Below are 18885 nucleotides of genomic sequence, written 5' to 3' on the forward strand. Positions count from 1 at the left end.
AAAAAAAAAAAAAAGGGACCCAGGCGTCCGGGCACCCGAACTCCTGGGTCCCTCCCCTCCCCCCGCCCCATCTCTGGACCCCCGGTTGGGGGGGAGGGGCCCGGGGCGCCCCCTACAGCTCCGGCCGCCGCTCGATCTTCAGCAGCTCCACCTCGAAAATCAGCACAGCGCCCCCTGCAGGGCGGGAGGTCACCCCGGCCCCCAGCCCCAGATCGCCCTTTTTCCCCCCAAAATTTCCACTCTCAACCCCCGAGTCCCCCAGTTTTCACCCCAAGTTTCCCCCATTTTCCCCCCAAATTTCCCCCGGTTTTCCCCCAAATCTTCCCCATTTTTCCCCCCAAATCCCTCCTTTTTTCCCCCAAATTTCCCTATTTTTCCCCCCAAATCCCTCACTTTTCACCCCAAAACCCCCCCTTATTTTTCCCCCCAAATTTCCCCCATTTTCCCCCCAAATCCCCCCCCCATTTTTGCCCGAATTTCCCCCCCATTTTTGCCCAATTCTCCCCATTTTTGCCCCAAACTCACCGGGGATTTTGGGGGGGCCCCGCGCTCCCCGTACCCTGGGGGGGGGGGGGGGGAGGGGCGGTCAGGGGGGGGAGGGGCGGCACCAACCCCTCCCCCACCCCAAACCTCCCAAATCCGGGGATTTCACCCCAAATTCCCCTTGGGGGTCCCCGCGGGTTTGGGGCTCACCCAGTTCGGGGGGAACAACCAACTTCCGCTTCTCGCCCTCACACATCCTGCGGCAAAGGGCAAAGGTCACGGGCCGGACGCCTGGGTCCCCTCCCGGACGCCTGGGTCCCCCTGCACTCCAGGGTCCCTGGGGCACTCCGGGTTCCCCGGACGCCTGGGTCCCCTCCTGAATGCCTGGGTCCCCCGCACTCCTGGGTCCCCCCGCACTCCGGGGTCCCTGGGGCACTCCGGGGTCCCCTCCCGAACGCCTGGGTCCCCTCCCGAACGCCTGGGTCCCCCCGCACTCCTGGGTCCCCTCCTGAACTCCTGGGACCCCCCGAACGCCTGGGTCCCCTCCCGAACGCCTGGGTCCCCTCCCGAACGCCTGGGACCCCCTGAACTCCTGGGTCCCCTCCCGAACGCCTGGGTCCCCTCCCGGACGCCTGGGTCCCTCCCAAACTCCTGGGTCCCCTCCCGAACGCCTGGGTCCCCTCCCGAACGCCTGGGTCCCCTCCCGGACGCCTGGGTCCCTCCCAAACTCCTGGGTCCCCTCCCGAACGCCTGGGTCCCCCCGCACTCCGGGGTCCCTGGGGCACTCCGGGGTCCCCCGGACGCCTGGGTCCTCACCCCAGCAGCCCCTGGTCCCAGCCCTTGATCACTTGTCCCGTCCCCAGGGAGAACACGAACGGCTGGTCCCGGCTCAGGCTGCTGTCGAACTGGGAGCCGTCCTCCAGCTGCCCCTGCACCAGTGCGCACCAGTACGGACCGGTTTGAACCCGTACGCACCAGTACGGACCAGTACGAACCGGTTTGAACCCGTACGCACCAGTACGGACCAGTATGGACCAGTACACACCGGTATGAACCAGTGCACACAGCCAGTACAGACCAGTATGAACCAGCACACACCAGTATTCACCAATACACACCAATATGAACCAGTACACACCAGTATGGACCAGTGCGCACCAGTATGAGCCAGTACAGACCAGTAAGAGCCAGTACACACCAGTATAAACCAGTGCACAGAGCCACTACAGACCAGTATGAACCAGTACACACCAGTATAAACCAGTACAGACCAGTATGACCCAGTGCACACCAGTATGAGCCAGTACACACCAGTATGACCCAGTGCACACCAGTATGAACCAGTACGAACCAGTACACAGCAGTACGAACCCCTCGCCAGCTCCTCCCCCCAGTACAACCAGTATAACCAGTTCAGTACCGTATATATCATATGTAATAGGTCTCCTCTCCGCACGATTGTCCGTTCTCCTCTCCCAGTTTAACCAGTACAACCAGTACCGCCATTCATTACCGTATATATGGTACGTAACAGGCCTCCTCCCCGCAGTTCCCCCCTCCTCTCCCAGTTTAACCAGTACAACCAGTACAGCCATTCATTACCGTATATACGGTACGTAACAGGCCTCCTCCCCGCAGTTCCCCCTCCTCTCCCAGTCTAACCAGTTTAACCAGTTCATTACCGTATATATGGTACGTAACAGGCCTCCTCCCCCGCAGTTCCCCCCTCCTCTCCCAGTTTAACCAGTACCACCATTCATTACCGTATATATGGTACGTAACAGGCCTCCTCCCCGCAGTTCCCCCCTCCTCTCCCAGTTTAAACCAGTACCACCATTCATTACCGTATATATGGTACGTAACAGGCCTCCTCCCCGCAGTTGTCCCCCCTCCTCTCCCAGTTTAACCAGTTTAACCAGTTCATTACCGTATATATGGTACGTAACAGGCCTCCTCCCCGCAGTTCCCCCCTCCTCTCCCAGTTTAACCAGTTCATTACCGTATATATGGTACGTAACAGGCCTCCTGCCCGCAGTTCCCCCCTCCTCTCCCAGTTTAACCAGTACAACCATTCATTACCGTATATATGGTACGTAACAGGCCTCCTCCCCGCAGTTGTCCCCCCTCCTCTCCCAGTTTAACCAGTACCGCCATTCATTACCGTATATATGGTACGTAACAGGCCTCCTCCCCGCAGTTCCCCCCTCCTCTCCCAGTTTAACCAGTACAACCAGTACAGCCATTCATTACCGTATATACGGTACGTAACAGGCCTCCTCCCCGCAGTTCCCCCCTCCTCTCCCAGTCTAGCCAGTTTAACCAGTTCATTACCGTATATATGGTACGTAACAGGCCTCCTCCCCGCAGTTCCCCCCTCCTCTCCCAGTCTAACCAGTTTAACCAGTTCATTACCGTATATATGGTACGTAACAGGCCTCCTCCCCGCAGTTCCCCCTCCTCTCCCAGTCTAACCAGTTTAACCAGTTCATTACCGTATATATGGTACGTAACAGGCCTCCTCCCCGCAGTTCCCCCCTCCTCTCCCAGTTTAACCAGTTCATTACCGTATATATGGTACGTAACAGGCCTCCTGCCCGCAGTTCCCCCTCCTCTCCCAGTCCCCCCAGTTTAACCAGCGCGAGCGGTACCGTGTACAGGGTGTGCAGCAGGTCCCCCCGGCGGCTCCTCTCCCCGCAGTTCTCCATCCTCCTCCTCACCCCGATCTGCACCTTCCGCGCGGGTTCCGCCCCCAGCGCCCCCGACAGCAGCAGCAGCAGCAGCACCTGCGGGGGGCGCCCCAGAGGATCAGGGACCCCCCCCCGGCCTCTAGGGGGCACCGCAGAGATTCAGTGACACCTCCCGGCCTATAGGGGGCGCCATAGGATTAGTGACCCCCCCCCCAAATCTATAGGGGGCACCAGGGGGTCACTGACCCCCCCCCCCCAATCTATAGGGGGCACCAGGGGGTCACTGACCCCCCCCCCCCCAATCTATAGGGGGCACCGCAGAGTCTCAGCGACACCTCCCGGCCTATAGGGGGCGCCATAGGATTAGTGACCCCCCCCCCCCAATCTATAGGGGGCACCAGGGGGTCACTGACCCCCCCCCTCCCCCCCCACCCCCCGTGACGTCACCACCGCCAGCCCCCCCGCCCCGGGCGACCCCCACGTGGCCCCCGACCCCACGTGACCCCCCAAAACCCCCCAAAATGCCCCAAAAATCCCCTCCCCCCCCCCCCCCCAACCTCGGAAGCCATTCCCGCCCGCCCGGAACCACGTGACCGGAAGAGGCGGGGGCGCCCGTGGGACACGCCCCTTCCGGGGGTCCTCCGGCCGCGAGTCACGTGGCCGGAAAGCGGAAGTGGCCGGCGCGGTCGCCATGGTAATGGGGGGTGTGGGTGTGTCTCGTTAATTTAGCGCTAATGAGCCGCTAATTTACGCGCCCCCCGCCCCGCCCGGCCCTAATTAGCGACTCATTAGCGGGAAGCGCCCCGCGGGGTTGATTAGCGGCTTCGAACCGCCGGATCTGACGTCAGCGGGCAGGAAGAGGGCGGGGCCCGGCTGCCATGTTGAGTGTGGCAACCCCCCCTCGGGTTAGGCCACACTTCCGGTCGCGGACGGAAGTGATGGTGGTAAGGAGCGACGAGCCCGGAAGTGCCGGTGCCAGCGGGGCAGAGCGTCGCTATAGGAGCCCGTGAGTGTGAACCCCGGGGTCCCCCCCGAACTCCTGGGTCCCTCCCGGACACCTGGGGTCGCCCCCGAACTCCTGGGTCCCCGCTCTCCCCGAACGCCTGGGTCCACCCGAACTCCTGGGACTCCTGGGTCCCTACTCCCCCCGAACTCCTGGGTCCCCCCTTCCCTCCCCGAACTCCTGGGTCCCCCCGAACTCCTGGGTCCCCCTTCCCTCCCCGAACTCCTGGGTCCCCCCTTCCCTCCCCGAACTCCTGGGTCCCCCCCTCCCCCCCGAACTCCTGGGTCCCCCCCTCCCCCCCGAACTCCTGGGTCCCCCCCTCCCCCCCGAACTCCTGGGTCCCCCCTCCCCCCCGCTCTGTCCCGACGCCTGGGTCCCCCCGGACGCCTGGGTCCCCCCGGACGCCTGGTCCCCGACGCCTGCAGCCGCCATGGGTCTGTGCAAGTGCCCCAAGCGCAGGGTCACCAACCTGTTCTGCTTCGAGCACCGAGTGAACGTCTGCGAGAGCTGCCTGGTCAGCGGCCACACCAAGGTGGGGGGACTGGGAATGGACTGGGAGGGACTGGGAAGGGGACTGGGAATGGACTGGGAATGGACTGGGAATGGACTGGGAGGGACTGGGAAGGGGACTGGGGGGGAGTGGGGGGGACTGGGAGCACTGGGAGGGAGCTGGGAAGGGACTGGAGGGACTGGGAGGAACTGGGAAGGGGACTGGGGGGGAGTGGGGGGGACTGGGAGCACTGGGAGGGAACTGGGAAGGGACTGGGAGCACTGGGAGGGAACTGGGAGAAGACTGGGAATGGACTGGGAGCACTGGGAGGGAATTGGGAATGGACTGGAGGGACTGGGAGGAAACTGGGAGGGACTGGGAGGGACTGGGAAGGGGACCGGGGGGGAGTGGGGGGGACTGGGAGGGAACTGGGGGAAACTGGGAGGAATTGGGGGACAACGGGAGAGTGTCAGCGGCAGGTCGCTGGTCCATACTGGTGCAGACTGGTCCATACTGGTTTGCAGTGTGTGGTGCGCTCGTACCTCCAGTGTCCCTGGGAGGTCACCAGGAGGTCACCGGTCCATACTGGTCCATACTGGTCTATACTGGTCCATACTGGTCTATACTGATCCATACTGGTTCGCAGTGTGTGGTGCGCTCATACCTGCGCTGTGACTGGGAGGTCCTTGGGAGGTCAGTGGGAGGTCACCAGTCCATGCTGGTCCGTACTGGTCCGTACTGGTCCGTACTGGTCCGTACTGGTCCGTACTGGTTCGCAGTGCGTGGTGCGCTCGTACCTCCAGTGGCTCCAGGACAGCGACTACAGCCCCGACTGCCCCCTGTGCCGCTCGCCCCTGAGCGACCGCGACACCGTGCGCCTGGTTTGCTACGGTGGGGGCCGCGGGGGGGCTGGAAACGGTTATTTGGGGGCATGGGGGGACTCGAAACGGCCGCGGGGGGGCTGGAAACGGTTATTTTGGGGCATGGGGGGGCTGGAAACTGTTATATTGGGGCATGGGGGGGCTGGAAACGGCCATTGGGGGACATGGGGGGGCTTGAAATGGTTATTTTGGGGCATGGGGGGGGCTTGAAACGGTTATTTTGGGGCATGGGGGGGGCTTGAAACGGTTATTTGGGGGCATGGGGGGGGCTTGAAACGGTTATTTGGGGGCATGGGGGGGCTGGAAACGGTTATTTTGGGGCATGGGGGGCTGGAAACGGTTATTTTGGGGCATGGGGGGCTGGAAACGGTTATTTTGGGGCATGGGGGGGGCTGGAAACGGTTATTTTGGGGCATGGGGGGGCTTGAAACTGTTATATTGGGGTGGGGGGGGCTTGAAACTGTTATTTTGGGGCATGGGGGGCTGGAAACGGCCATTGGGGGGGCTCAAAACTGTTATTTTGGGGCATGGGGGGCCTCGAAACCACCATGGGGGGCTGGAAATGGTCATTGGGGGGGCTTGAAATGGTTATTTTGGGGCATGGGGGGCTTGAAACGGTTATTTTGGGGCATGGGGGGGCTGGAAACGGTTATTTTGGGGTGTGGGGGGGCTTGAAACCACTTTTTGGTTTCAGGGGGATCCCTGAAACTGCCTTTTGGGGACAATTTGGGGCCTCAAAACCACTTTTTGGGTTGGGGGGGGGGCCCGAAACCACCTTTTGTGATCCTGGGGAGCCCCAAACCCACCTTTTTGGGATAGTGGGGGGGTCTCAAAACCATTTGTTGGGTTTGGGGGGGTCTTTGAAACCGCCTTTTGTGTTTTTGGGGAGCCTTGAAACTGCCTTTTTGGGACAATTTGGGGCCTCGAAACCACTTTTTGGGTTGGGGGGGGTCCCCGAAACCACTTTTCATGTTTCTGGGGAGCCTCGAAACCGCTTTTTTGGGACAATTCGGGGCCTTGAAACCACTTTTTGAGTTGGGGGGGGTCCCCGAAACCACTTTTCATGTTTCTGGGGAGCCTCGAAACCGCCTTTTTGGGACAATTCGGGGCCTCGAAACCACTTTTTGGGTTGGGGGGGTCCCCGAAACCGCCGTTTCGAGCCGTTTTGCGCCCCGGACCCCGTTTTTTTTTGGGGGGGGATCCCCAAAATGACTGTGTTTCCTCTCCCCGCAGACGTTTTCCACTGGGGGTGCCTGTCGAGCCGGGCGCGGGCGCTGCCCCCCCGCACGGCCCCCGCCGGCCACCGCTGCCCCACGTGTGGGGGGCCCGTGTTCCCGCCCCCCAACCTGGAGGGGCCGGTGGCCGCCGCCCTCCGGCGCCGCCTCCGCTGCGCCCCCTGGGCGCGACCCGGCCTCGGGCTCCCCGCGGTGAGTCCCCCGAAAATAAGACACCCCCCCCCCCCCACCCGGACCCCAAAAATCCCCATTTGCACCCCAAAAATCGACCCCCAGACCCCCAAAAATCGACCCCCCGGACCCCAAAAATCGACACCCTGGACCCCAAAAATCCCCATTTGCACCCCCAAAATCGACCCCCCGGACCCCCCAAAATCGACCCCCCGGACCCCCCAAAATCCACCCCCCTGGACCCCAAAAATCCCCATTTGCACCCCAAAAATTGACCCCCGGACCCCCCAAAAACTGACCCCCCGGACCCCAAAAATCCCGATTTGCACCCCAAAAATCGACCCCCCGGACCCCCCAAAATCGACCCCCCGGACCCCCCAAAATCCACCCCCCTGGACCCCAAAAATCCCCATTTGCACCCCAAAAATTGACCCCCGGACCCCCCAAAAACTGACCCCCCGGACCCCAAAAATCCCCATTTGCACCCCAAAAATCAACCCCCGGACCCCCCAAAATCGACTCCCCGGACCCCAAAAATCCCCATTTGCACCCCAAAAATCGACCCCCAAACCCCCCAAAATCATCCCCCTGGACCCCAAAAATCCGCATTTGCACCCCAAAAATTGACCCCCCAGACCCCCCAAAAATTGACCCCCTGGACCCCAAAAATCCCCATTTGCACCCCAAAAATCGACCCCCAGACACCCAAAATCATCCCCCTGGGCCCCAAAAATCCCCATTTGCACCCCAAAAATCGACCCCCTGACCCCCAAAAATCGACCCCCCCGAACCCCCAAAATCCCCATTTGCACCCCAAAATCGACCCCGGACCCCCCAAAAATCGAGCCCTGGATCCCAAAAATCAGCCCCCACACCCCCAAAATATTCCACTCACACCCCAAAAATATTCCGCTCGCCTCCCAGTTCCCCCCAGTCCATCCCAGTTCCCCCAAATTCCCTCCCAGTTTGTCCCAGTTCCCCCCAAATTCCCTCCCAGTTCCCTCCCAGTTCCCTCCCAGTTCCCTCCCAGTTTGTCCCAGTTTGTCCCAGTTCCCTCCCAGTTCCCCCAAATTCCCCCCCAGTTCCCTCCCAGTCCATCCCAGTTTGTTCCAGTTCACTCCCAGTTCCCCCAAATTCCCCCCCAGTTCCCTCCCAGTTTGTCCCAGTTCGTCCCAGTTCCCCCAAATTCCCTCCCAGTTCCCTCCCAGTTCCCTCCCAGTCCATCCCAGTTTGTCCCAGTTTGTCCCAGTTTGTCCCAGTCCATCCCAGTTCCCCCAAATTCCCCCCCAGTTCCCTCCCAGTTTGTCCCAGTTCATCCCAGTTCCCTCCCAGTTCCCTCCCAGTTCCCTCCCAGTTCCCTCCCAGTTCCCTCCCAGTTTGTCCCAGTTCCCTCCCAGTTCCCCCAAATTCCCCCCCAGTTTGTCCCAGTTCCCCCCAGTCCATCCCAGTTCCCCCAAATTCCCCCCCAGTTCCCTCCCAGTTTGTCCCAGTTCGTCCCAGTTCCCCCAGCCTCCCCACTTTGGGGGTTCCCCGATGTGGGGGTGACCCCCCCCCGCCCCTCCCCCCCCAGATCCCGGACCCCGGGCCCGATCCTGAGCTGGAGGCGCCGGACGGGGGATGGAACGGTGAGGGGGGGACCCCAAAAATCACCCCCTGGGACCCCAAAAATCACCCCCCGGGACCCCAAAAATCACCCCCCGGGACCCCCCCAAAATCACCCTTGGGACCCCCCAAAAATCACCCCCGGGACCCCAAAAATCACCCTGTTGGGACCCCCAAAATTTGTCCCCGGGACCCCCCAAAATGGGGGGGGCCCCAAAAATAACCCCCTGGGGACCCCCAAAATAGGGGGGAACCCCAAAAATCACCCCCCCAGGACCCCAAAACTCACCCTTGGGACCCCAAAAATGGGGGAGCCCCAAAAAATAATGTCCCTGGGACCCCAAAATTTGCCCCTGGGACCCAAAAATGGGGGGGACCCCAAAAATCACCCCCTTTGGGAGCCCCAAATATCACTCCTGGGGACCCCAAATATCACCCCCAGGGACCCCAAAATTGGGGGGACCCCAAAAATAATGCCCTTGGGACCCCAAAATAACCCCCGGCACCCCAAAAAATGGGGAGGACCCCCAAAATAACATCCTGACGACCCCAAAATTGGTCCCTGGGACCCCAAAAATAGGGGGGGACCCCAAAAATCACCCCCTGGGGACCCCAAAACCCACCCCAAAAACAAGGGGGGGGTCACCCCCCCCCATTTTTTGGGGTCCCCCCAACATTTTGGGCCCCCCCCCCCCTGTTTTGCAGCCCCCCCGGAGCCGCCCCCCCCCCGCCCCTCCCCCCCCCCCCACGCCGTCGTCCACATGGGGGGAGGGGCCCCCGCGCCGCAGGGTGAGCACTTGGGGGGCGGGACCCACAAGTGTGGGGCTGGGGGGGGTCGCTATGGGGCTGGGAGCCCAATATGGAGATGGACGGTTTGGGGGGGTCGCTATGGGGCTGGGGGGGTCGCTATGGGGCTGGGACCCCCAAGTGTGGGGCTGGGGGGGGTCGCTATGGGGCTGGGAGCCCAATATGGGGCTGGGCGGTTTGGGGGGGTCGCTATGGGGCTGGGACCCCCAAGTGTGGGGCTGGGGGGGTCACTATGGGGCTGGGACCCCCAAGTGTGGGGCTGGGACCCCAATATGGGGCTGGGGGGGTCACTATGGGGCTGGGACCCCCAAGTGTGGGGCTGGGGGGGTCACTATGGGGCTGGGACCCCCCAGGCTCAGGCCCCCGGAAGCCACTTGGGGGGCGCGGGAACCGGGACCCCCCCGGACCCGACGACGACAAATACGGGAAGAGAAACCCCCGGGGGGCGCCCCCCCGCAACAGGTGGGGCACTTGGGGGGCTGGGGGGGAGGTTTGGGGGTCCAGGGGGGACTTGGGGGGGGGGACTTGGGGGTCAATGGGGGTCACTTGGGGGGGGACTTGGGGGGCACTTGTGGGGCTGGGAGGTACGTGGGGGTCCAGGGGGGCACTTGTGGGGCACTTGGGGGGCTGGGGGGGTTCACTTAGGGGACATTTGTCACCCACTTGTGGGTCCCAATGGCCACTTGTGGGTCACTGTGGGGGTCCGGCGGGTCACTTGGGGGTCGCCATGGCCACTTGTGGGTCACTGTGGGGGCTCAGTGGGTCGCCATGGCCACTTGTGGGTCGCGGTGGGGGTTCAGTGGGTCCCAATGGCCACTTGTGGGTCACTGTGGGGGTCCGGCGGGTCACTTGGGGGTCAGTTACGGGTCACTTGTGGGTCGCCATGGCCACTTGTGGGTCACTGTGGGGGTCTGGTGGGTCACTTGGGGGTCACTTAGGGGTCACTTGTGGGTCGCCATGGCCACTTGTGGGTCACTGTGGGGGCTCAGTGGGTCACTTATGGGTCCCAATGGCCACTTGTGGGTCACTGCGGGAGTCCGGCGGGTCACTTGGGGGTCACTTATGGGTCTGAATGGCCACTTGTGGGTCACTTGTGGGTCCCAATGGCCACTTGTGGGTCACTGCGGGGGTCACTTGGGGGTCACTTTTGGGTCACTTGTGGGTCGCCATGGCCACTTGTGGGTCACTGTGGGGGCTCAGTGGGTCACTTATGGGTCCCAATGGCCACTTGTGGGTCACTGTGGGGGCTCAGTGGGTCACTTATGGGTCCCAATGGCCACTTTTGGGTCACTGTGGCCCAATGGCCACTTGTGGGTCACCGTGGGGGTCCGGCGGGTCACTTGGGGGTCAGTTATGGGTCACTTGGGGGTCACTTGTGGGTCGCCATGGCCACTTGTGGGTCACGGTGGGGGTTCAGTGGGTCCCAATGGCCACTTGTGGGTCACCGCGGGGATCCGGCGGGTCACTTGGGGGTCAGTTATGGGTCACTCGGGGGTCAGTTGGGGGTCACTCGGGGGTCACTTGTGGGTCCCGCAGGTGCGGGCCCCGGGGCGCCCCCCGGCCGCCGCTGCTGGCGCTGGCGCTGGGCGGGGCCTTCGCCGCCCTCGTGCTCCTGCTGGGGGCGCTGCGGAGCTGGGGCGGGGCCGAGGGGGGCGGGGCCGAGCCCGCCCTGCTGCCCCTCCCCCACCTGCCCGTGGGACACTGACCCCGCCCCCCGGGAAAGGCTCCGCCCCCTCCCAATGGGGGGCGCGGCCTCGGCTTGTGGGCGGGGCTTTCTCTGGCCCACGTGGCTCCGCCCACCGGGAATAAAGGAGGGGCGTGGTCTTGTGATTGTGGGCTTGGGTTTTGTCTTGGGGGGGCGGGGTTTTCACTGTGGCCCCGCCCAGAGGGAATATAAGGGGGCGTGGTCTCGGGATTGTGGGCGGGGCTTGATGGTTGGGGCGGGGCTTGATGGGGCGGGGTTTTCTCTGGGCCACGTGGCTCCGCCCATTGGGAATAAAAGGGGGCGTGGTCTTGTGGGTGGGGGCGGGGCTGGGGGGGGGTCTGGTCATGGGGGGGAGGGGCCGCCCCGTGACCCCCCCCCCCAGTTCCCCCCAAATTCTCTCCCAGTTCCCTCCCAGTCCCCCCCCAGTTCCCCCAGTTTCCCCCAAATTCTCTCCCAGTTCCCCCCCAGTTTGTCCCAGTTCCCCCCAAATTCCCTCCCAGTTCCCCCCCAGTTCCCTCCCAGTTCCCCCCCAGTTCCCCCCAGTCCGTCACTGGTGCCGTTTGTCTTTATTGAGCCACAGGGGGACCCAGCGGGGGCTGAACTGGGACAAACTGGGAAGCGCCCCCTCCCCCCTCCCCTCCCCCACCCGCGGGGGCTCCCAGCGCCCCTCCCCCGCTCCCCAGGCTGGGGTCATGGCGGGGATGGACCCAGGCGTCCGGGAGGGGACCCAGGCGTCCGGGAGGGACCCAGGCGTCCGGGAGGGGACCCAGGCGTCCGGGGAGGGACCCAGGCGTCCGGGAGGGACCCAGGCGTCCGGGGATGGACCCAGGCGTCCGGGGAGGGACCCAGGCGTCCGGGGATGGACCCAGGCGTCCGGGAGGGGACCCAGGCGTCCGGGGATGGACCCAGGCGTCCGGGAGGGACCCAGGCGTCCGGGGATGGACCCAGGCGTCCGGGGAGGGACCCAGGCGTCCGGGGATGGACCCAGGCGTCCAGGAGGGACCCAGGCATCCGGGAGGGGACCCAGGCGTCCGGGCAGCAGCAGGGGGCGGGGCAGGGCCCCTTCAGAAGCTCACCAGTGTGTAGACCATACTGGGAGGAATGGGAATCATGGTGATCCCAGTACGGACCAGTAGGTCCCAGTACAATCCCAGCTCCTTCCAGTGCCTCCCAGTGCTCCCAGTTCCCTCCCAGTCTGATCCCAGTCGCCCCCAGTCCCTCCCAGTCCCTAAGGCCTACATGCACCAGTGCCTCCCAGTTCACTCCCAGTGCCTCCCAGTGCCCCCCCCATCCCCTCCTAACCCCCCCACCACTCTCCCCAGTCCCCTCCAGTCACCCCCAGTCAACCCAGTCTCCCCAGTGCCTCCCAGTGCCTGTACTGGTAGTAGAAGAGCTAGAGCAGGCCCAAGGCCTACATGCACCAGTGCCTCCCAGTTCAATCCCAGTGCCCCCCAGTGCCTCCCAGTGCCCCCTACCAGTGTCCACAATCTGCCCCAGTCCTCCCCAGTCCCTCCCAGTCCCCTCCAGTGCCTGTACTGGTAGTAGTAGAGGTAGAGCAGGCCCAAAGCCTACATGCACCAGTGCCTCCCAGTTCACTCCCAGTGCCCCCCAGTGCCCCCCAACCCCCTCCTAACCCCCCCCCCACTCTCCCCAGTCACCCCCAGTCTCCCCAGTGCCTCCCAGTGCTGGTACTGGTACTGGTAAAAGTAGAGCAGGCCTAAGGCCTACATGCACCAGTGCCTCCCAGTGCCTCCCAGTGCCCCCCCATCCCCTCCTAACCCCCCCCCACTCTCCCCAGTCCCCCCCAGTCCCTCCCAGTGCTCCCAGTACCTGTACAGGTAGTAGAAGAAGGACAGGAGGTAGAAGGCCAGCTTGCACCAGGCCTCCTTCTGGCAGTAGGCCAAGATGTCGGCGTCCATGATGGAGACGGCGTCGAAGATCCCGTCGGAGCCATCAGCCGGGCGGTGGAAGTACCTGGGGACGTGGTGGGGACATTGGGGACACTGGGGACACTGGGGCAATGAGGGAAATGGGGGCAGTGGGGACATTGGGGGCAATGGGGGACATGGGGACAATGGGGGCATTGGGGACAATGGGGACATTGTGGGCAATGGGGGCAATGGGGACATTGGGGACATTGTGGGCAATGGGGGCAATGGGACATTGGGGGTAATGGGGACATTGGGGCAATGGGGACATTGGGGACATTGTGGGCAATGGGGACAACGGGGCAATGGGGACAATGGGGGGCCCCAACGTGCCCCCATGTCCCCCTGTTCCCCATGTCCCCAGTGTCCCCATGACACCCCGATGTCCCCATTATCCCCCTGTCCCCCCCGTCCCCCCCAATGTCCCCTTTTCCCCCCATGTTCCCCTATGTCCCCATGTCCCCCTTTCCCCCCATGTCCCCAATGTCCCCCTGTCCCCCCATGTCCCCCATGTCCCCAATGTCCCCCTGTCCCCCCGTCACCTCCAGAGGTGGTAGAGCAGCAGCGGCAGGTTCAGCCCCAATGTCCCCATGTCCCCAATGTCCCCCCATGTCCCCAATGTCCCCCTGTCCCCCCATGTCCCCCATGTCCCATGTCCCCAATGTCCCCCTGTCCCCCCGTCACCTCCAGAGCTGGTAGAGCAGCAGCGGCAGGTTCAGCCCCAATGTCCCCCATGTCCCCAATGTCCCCCCATGTCCCCCTGTCCCCCCATGTCCCCCCATGTCCCCCCATGTCCCCAATGTCCCCCTGTCCCCCCATGTCCCCCCATGTCCCCCTGTCCCCCATGTCCCCCTGTCCCCCCGTCACCTCCAGAGCTGGTAGAGCAGCAGCGGCAGGTTCAGCCCCAATGTCCCATATCCCCCCATGTCCCCAATGTCCCCATGTCCCCCCATGTCCCACATGTCCCCCATGTCCCCCCAATGTCCCCCATGTCCCCAATGTCCCCCCATGTCCCCCTGTCCCCCCATGTCCCCCCATGTCCCCCTGTCCCCCCATGTCCCCATGTCCCAATGTCCCCATGTCCCCCCGTCACCTCCAGAGGTGGTAGAGCAGCAGCGGCAGTTCAGCCCCAATGTCCCCATGTCCCCAATGTCCCCCCATGTCCCCAATGTCCCCCTGTCCCCCATGTCCCCCCATGTCCCATGTCCCCAATGTCCCCCTGTCCCCCCGTCACCTCCAGAGGTGGGTAGAGCAGCAGCGGCAGGTTCAGCCCCAATGTCCCCCTGTCCCCCCATGTCCCATGTCCCGCCATGTCCCCATGTCCCCAATGTCCCCCATGTCCCCAATGTCCCCATGTCCCCAATGTCCCCCATGTCCCCCCATGTCCCCAATGTCCCCATGTCCCCAGTGTCCCCCTGTCCCCCCATGTCCCCGTGTCCCCCCGTCACCTCCAGAGGTGGTAGAGCAGCAGCGGCAGGTTCAGCCCAGCGTCACCCACTCGGCCGCGCACAGGAACATGAGGCAGAAACAGCCCGTGGATGCAGTACTCGGGCACCACCAGCTGGGGGCGCCCGCGCCCGTCAGGACACGCCCCCTGCCCCGCAAGCCACGCCCCCTGCTCCGCACAAGCCACGCCCCCTGCCCCAAGCCCCGCCCCCCCCCGCCCCGCAAGCCACGCCCCCTGCCCCAAGCCACCCCCCCAGCTCCCCTTAGGGACAATGAGCCCTAAAGGCCACGCCCCCTCCGAGGCCACGCCCCCCCGCAACCCACGCCCCCTACCCCCAAGCCACGCCCCCTCTCTCCCCCTTAGAGACAATGGGTCCTAAAGGCCACGCCTCCTTAGGCCACGCCCCTTCCCGCAAGCCACGCCCCCTCCGAGGTCACGCCCCCATCAGGGTTTAGTGAGCCCTATAGGTCACGCCCCCTTCCAGGCCACGCCCCTTCCCACAAGCCACGCCCACGAGGCCACGCCCCCTTGGTGACAATGGGTCCTAAAAGGCCACGCCCCCCCTCCAGGCCACACCCCTTCAGAGGCCACGCCCCTCCCTTCAGGCTCCACCCACCTCTGGCTGGGCATGGGGGGGGGAATTAAAGGGTCCCCGGGGGAGGAGTTTTGGGTCCCGGGGGTTTTGGGGTCCTGGGGGGGGGGGGGTGTCCCCTGGGGGGGTTTTGGGGTGCGGCCCCTCCCCCACCTTGCGCAGGAGGCAGCAAATCCGCTCGATGTTCTTCAAGGCGTTCGCGCTGGGGGGAGCGGAGGAAATGGGGGGGTGGGGGGGGCCCCAAAACTGGGGGGGGGGGGGGGGGCTCCCCAGATACACCCCGGACTCCTGGGTCCCCCTGAGACCTCTCCCGGACTCCTGGGTCCCTCCCCACCCGGATGCCTGAGTCCCTCCAAGGTGGGGGTACCGGACGCCTGGGTCCCCCTGAGACCCGTCCCGGACGCCTGGGTTCCTCTGAGACCGCCCCCCCCCCCCGCCCCCCCCCCGCACGCCTGGGTCCCTCCATGGGGGTGGGGTCCCGGACGCCTGGGTTCCTCCATGGGGGGGTCCCGGACGCCTGGGTTCTCTCTTGCTGGGGGGGGGGGAGGGGGCCCAGGAATGGGGTCGGGGGGAGGGGCAGCGCCCGGACGCCTGGGTCCCTCCTCCCCGACCCCGTTTTTGTTTGGGGGGGGTGGGGGGGGTCTATAAATAGACACCGACCTCGATTTTTTTTTTTTTTTTTTTTTTTTTTCTCTCTCTCACCCCCTCCCCCAACCCGGACGCCTGGGTCCCCCCTCCCCGACGCGGGGGGGCGGGGGAGATGGGGGTCAAGGGCACCCGGACGCCTGGGTCCCTCCAATGCGGGGGGGGGGGGTCCCCGGACGCCTGGGTCCATGTTTTGGGGGGGATGTCCCCGGACGCCTGGGTTCCCTCCCGGACGCCTGGGTCCCTCCAATGTGTGTGTGTGTGGGGGTCCCCGGATTCCTGTGTCCATGGGGGTTGGGGGTCCATATTTGGGGGGGGGGGGTTGGAGGGTCCATGAGTGGGGGAGGGGTCCCGAGTTGGGGGGGGGGGGGGGCTCCCGGACGCCTGGGTCCTCACCGCGCGGGCGGGTTCCCCTGGTCAATGGGGTTCTTGAAGTCGGTGCGGAGCTCGTCAAAGGCGATGATCTGGGGGGGGGGGGGCACAAAAATGGGGGGTGGGGCACGTGAGGGGACCCAGGCGTCCCGGGAACACCCCCCCCCCCCCAAAAAATACCCGGACGCCTGGGTCCCCTAAATGATGGAAGGAGAACAGGGTCCCTTTAAGAGAGGGCAGCCGGACGCCTGGGTCCCCTTTAAGGGGGAGGGTCACCCGGATGCCTGGGTCCCCTTTTGGGGGGGGGGGGCGGGCTCGAACTCCTGGGTCCCCTAAATAATGGGGGGGGGCACCCGGACGCCTGGGTCCCCTTTAAGATGGGGGGGGGGAGTGTAACTGCGGCCCGTTGCCATGGCAACGGCGGCTGCCTAGCAACCGCCGTGGAAACGGGGGCGGGACTGAAGCGCCGTGTCCCCCCCCCCCAAATTATTCCCCCCCCCAAAATTTCCCACATTCCCCCCCCCCCAATTCCCCCCATCCCCCCCCCGTTGCCAGGCAACCGCCGCCCCCGCCGTGGCCCCGCCCCCTCGCTGCCGCCGTTGCCTGGCAACGCCCCCCCCCCCGTTCCCGCATCCCTCCCGTTGCCCGGGAAACAACGATGAGTCGCGATCCCCCCCGAGCCCCGGGGACCCGGGTTCGAATCCCGGGTGTTCCCGATACCAACCGCACTCCCAGACCCCCCCAAATTGTGTCCCCCCCCCGAAGTGTTCCTTTTCCCACCACTACATGTTCCCCCCCACCCCACCTTTCCAGGCCCAGGTTCGAATCCCAGATGGTGGATACAGGTCCCTGTTTTTCCCCCCAGGGGTCTCTCCCAAATTTCTCTCTCCTGGACCCGGGTTCGAATCCCCGATGCTCCCAATACCACCCGCACCCCCCCCAGACCCCCCCAAACCCCGCGTCCCCAATTCCTGGGGTTTGTCCCAATTCCTGCGGTTTGTCCCCAATTCCTGCAGTTTGTCCCCAATTCCTGGGGTTCGCCCCCAAGGGTCTCTCTCCCCCCTTTATATCCCCCCGGACCCGGGTTCGAATCCCCGATGATCCTAATAACACCCGCACCCCCCAATATCCCCAATTCCCGGGGGGTCTCCCCCATTTATATCCCCCCGGACTCAGGTGCGAATCCCAACCCGGACCCGGGTTCGAATCCCCGATGCTCCCAATACCAACCGCACCTCCCCCCCCCCCAGACCCCCCCAATATCCCCAATTCCCGGGGTGGGGGGGGGGTCTCTCCCCTTTATATCCCTCCGGACCCGGGTTCGAATCCCCGATGCTCCCAATACCACCCGCACCCCTCAGACCCCCCCAAAACCCCACGTCTCCAATTCCCCCGATGTCCCCCCCCCCAAAATTAAAATGTTCCCCCCCCCCCAACTCACATGCCAGATGACGAAGAAGATGAGGGATGCGCAGAGCACCAGGGTCAGCATGTAGCAGAAGGCGGCGAACGTGAACGCCATGGCCGGGAGGGGGGGGGGCACGGGGGGGTCCCCGGCATGGGGGGGTCGGGGAAAAGGGGGGGGGGTGGTTGTTGTGGGGGGGGAGGGGGGTGCCCCCTATCGGCTCGGAGCGGCCGCCATGGCCCGAACGGGCTCGGGTGGAACCGGAGATGGGGGGGGGGGGAGGGGGGGACACGTGGGGGGGGGCGGGGAGAAAGGGGGAGGGGCGGCGGGGGGGGGGGGGGAGGGGATTTCGCTGCTCTTTGCAGCCGCTTGGAGCCGCTTTTGCACCCCTTTGCACCCCATTGTTCCCCCTTTGCACCCCCTTTTGCACCCCATTACAACCCCCATTGCACCCCCTTTTGCACCCCATTATTCCCCCATTGCACCCCCTCTTCTTCCCTTTGCACCCCCTTTTGCACCCCATTATTTCCCCTTTGCACCCCATTATTCCCCCATTGCACCCCCTTTTGCACCCCAATGCATCCACCCTTTGCACCCCCTCTTCTTCCCTTTGCACCCCATTGTTCCCCCTTTGCACCCCCTTTTGCACCCCATTACACCCCCCTTTGCACCCCTTTTGCACCCCATTACACCCCCACTTGCACCCCCTTTTACACGCTTTTTGCACCCCAATGCATCCACCCTTTGCACCCCCTTTTCCTCTCTTTGCACCCCCTTTTGCACCCCCATTTGCACCCTTTTTGCAGCCCCTTTGCACCCCATTACACCCCCTTTGCACCCCCTTTTCTTCCCTTTGCACCCCTTTTGCACCCCAATGCATCCACCCCTTTGCACCCCATTATTCCCTCTTTGCACCCCTTTTGCACCTCCATTTGCACCCCCTTTTGCACCCCATTACATCCCCCTTTGCACCCCCTTTTCTTCCCTTTTGCACCCCATTGTTCCCCCATTGCACCCCCTTTTTTTCCCTTTGCACCCCTTTTGCACCCAATGCATCCACCCTTTGCACCCCATTATTCCCCCTTTTCACCCCCTTTTGCACCCCCATTTGCACCCCCTTTTGCACCCCATTACATCCCACATTGCACCCTCTTTTCTTTCCTTTGCACCCCCTTTTGCACCCCATTATTTCCCCTTAGCACCCCCTTTTCTTCCCCTTGCACCCCGTTTGCACCCCCTTATTTCCCCTTTGCACCCCATTACACCCCCCTTTGCAGCCCCTTTTCTTCCCCTTTGCACCCTTTTGCACCCCAATGCATCCACCCTTTGCACCCCCTTTTCTTCCCTTTGCACCACATTACATCCCCCTTTGCATCCCCTTGTGCACCCCCTTTTGCACCCCATTACACCCCCACTTGCACCCCCTTTTCTT

General features: G+C 64.1%; 3 protein-coding genes across 5 annotated transcripts; 1 reads left to right on the top strand and 2 right to left on the bottom strand.

Moving 5' to 3' along the window:
• Positions 1-60: 60 nt before the first annotated feature.
• Positions 61-3825, bottom strand: FKBP2 (FKBP prolyl isomerase 2). Its single transcript, XM_065654116.1, has 6 exons — positions 3728-3825; positions 3132-3266; positions 1300-1412; positions 694-740; positions 522-560; positions 61-174 (listed from the first exon to the last, which is right to left on the bottom strand). The coding sequence occupies exons 1-6, from the start codon at positions 3737-3739 to the stop codon at positions 113-115; spliced, it is 408 nt and encodes a 135-aa protein (XP_065510188.1). The 5' UTR covers positions 3740-3825; the 3' UTR covers positions 61-112.
• Positions 3821-11158, top strand: ZFPL1 (zinc finger protein like 1). Of its 3 annotated transcripts, none has more exons than XM_065654113.1 (8): positions 3821-3864; positions 3963-4176; positions 4599-4705; positions 5443-5554; positions 6778-6971; positions 9258-9341; positions 9713-9821; positions 10896-11158. In XM_065654113.1, exons 2-8 carry the CDS (start codon positions 4049-4051, stop codon positions 11062-11064), a joined length of 903 nt encoding a protein of 300 aa, XP_065510185.1. In that variant the 5' UTR covers positions 3821-3864; positions 3963-4048; the 3' UTR covers positions 11065-11158. The 3 variants fall into 3 exon arrangements, with proteins under 3 accessions (XP_065510185.1, XP_065510186.1, XP_065510187.1); XM_065654114.1 differs by having other exon boundaries at positions 9719-9821; XM_065654115.1 differs by lacking the exon at positions 3821-3864 and adding an exon at positions 8521-8575 and having other exon boundaries at positions 4097-4176.
• A 781-nt stretch (positions 11159-11939) lies between these two features.
• Positions 11940-17570, bottom strand: CNIH2 (cornichon family AMPA receptor auxiliary protein 2). The gene is given in 8 exon segments (XM_065654128.1): positions 11940-12156; positions 12895-13038; positions 13535-13579; positions 14485-14519; positions 14521-14553; positions 15185-15233; positions 16073-16140; positions 17490-17570. Coding segments are annotated over 8 exon segments (483 nt in total). The 3' UTR covers positions 11940-12128.
• Positions 17571-18885: the final 1315 nt, after the last annotated feature.

Source organism: Caloenas nicobarica, chromosome 32 (assembly GCF_036013445.1).
Source record: "Caloenas nicobarica isolate bCalNic1 chromosome 32, bCalNic1.hap1, whole genome shotgun sequence".
Lineage (NCBI taxonomy): Eukaryota > Metazoa > Chordata > Aves > Columbiformes > Columbidae > Caloenas > Caloenas nicobarica.

Coding starts and splice junctions, on each gene's coding strand:
- FKBP2 (XM_065654116.1), bottom strand. Junction 1,413..3,131: donor TGCTGCACACCCTGTACACG/GTACCGCTCGCG, acceptor GCACTGGTGCAG/GGGCAGCTGGAGGACGGCTC. Junction 561..693: donor GGTTGTTCCCCCCGAACTGG/GTGAGCCCCAAA, acceptor CCCCCCCCCCAG/GGTACGGGGAGCGCGGGGCC.
- ZFPL1 (XM_065654113.1), top strand. CDS start 4,049: ATGTTGAGTGTGGCAACCCCCCCTCGGGTTAGGCCACACTTCCGGTCG. Junction 5,555..6,777: donor CGTGCGCCTGGTTTGCTACG/GTGGGGGCCGCG, acceptor CTCTCCCCGCAG/ACGTTTTCCACTGGGGGTGC. Junction 6,972..9,257: donor CCGGCCTCGGGCTCCCCGCG/GTGAGTCCCCCG, acceptor CCTGTTTTGCAG/CCCCCCCGGAGCCGCCCCCC.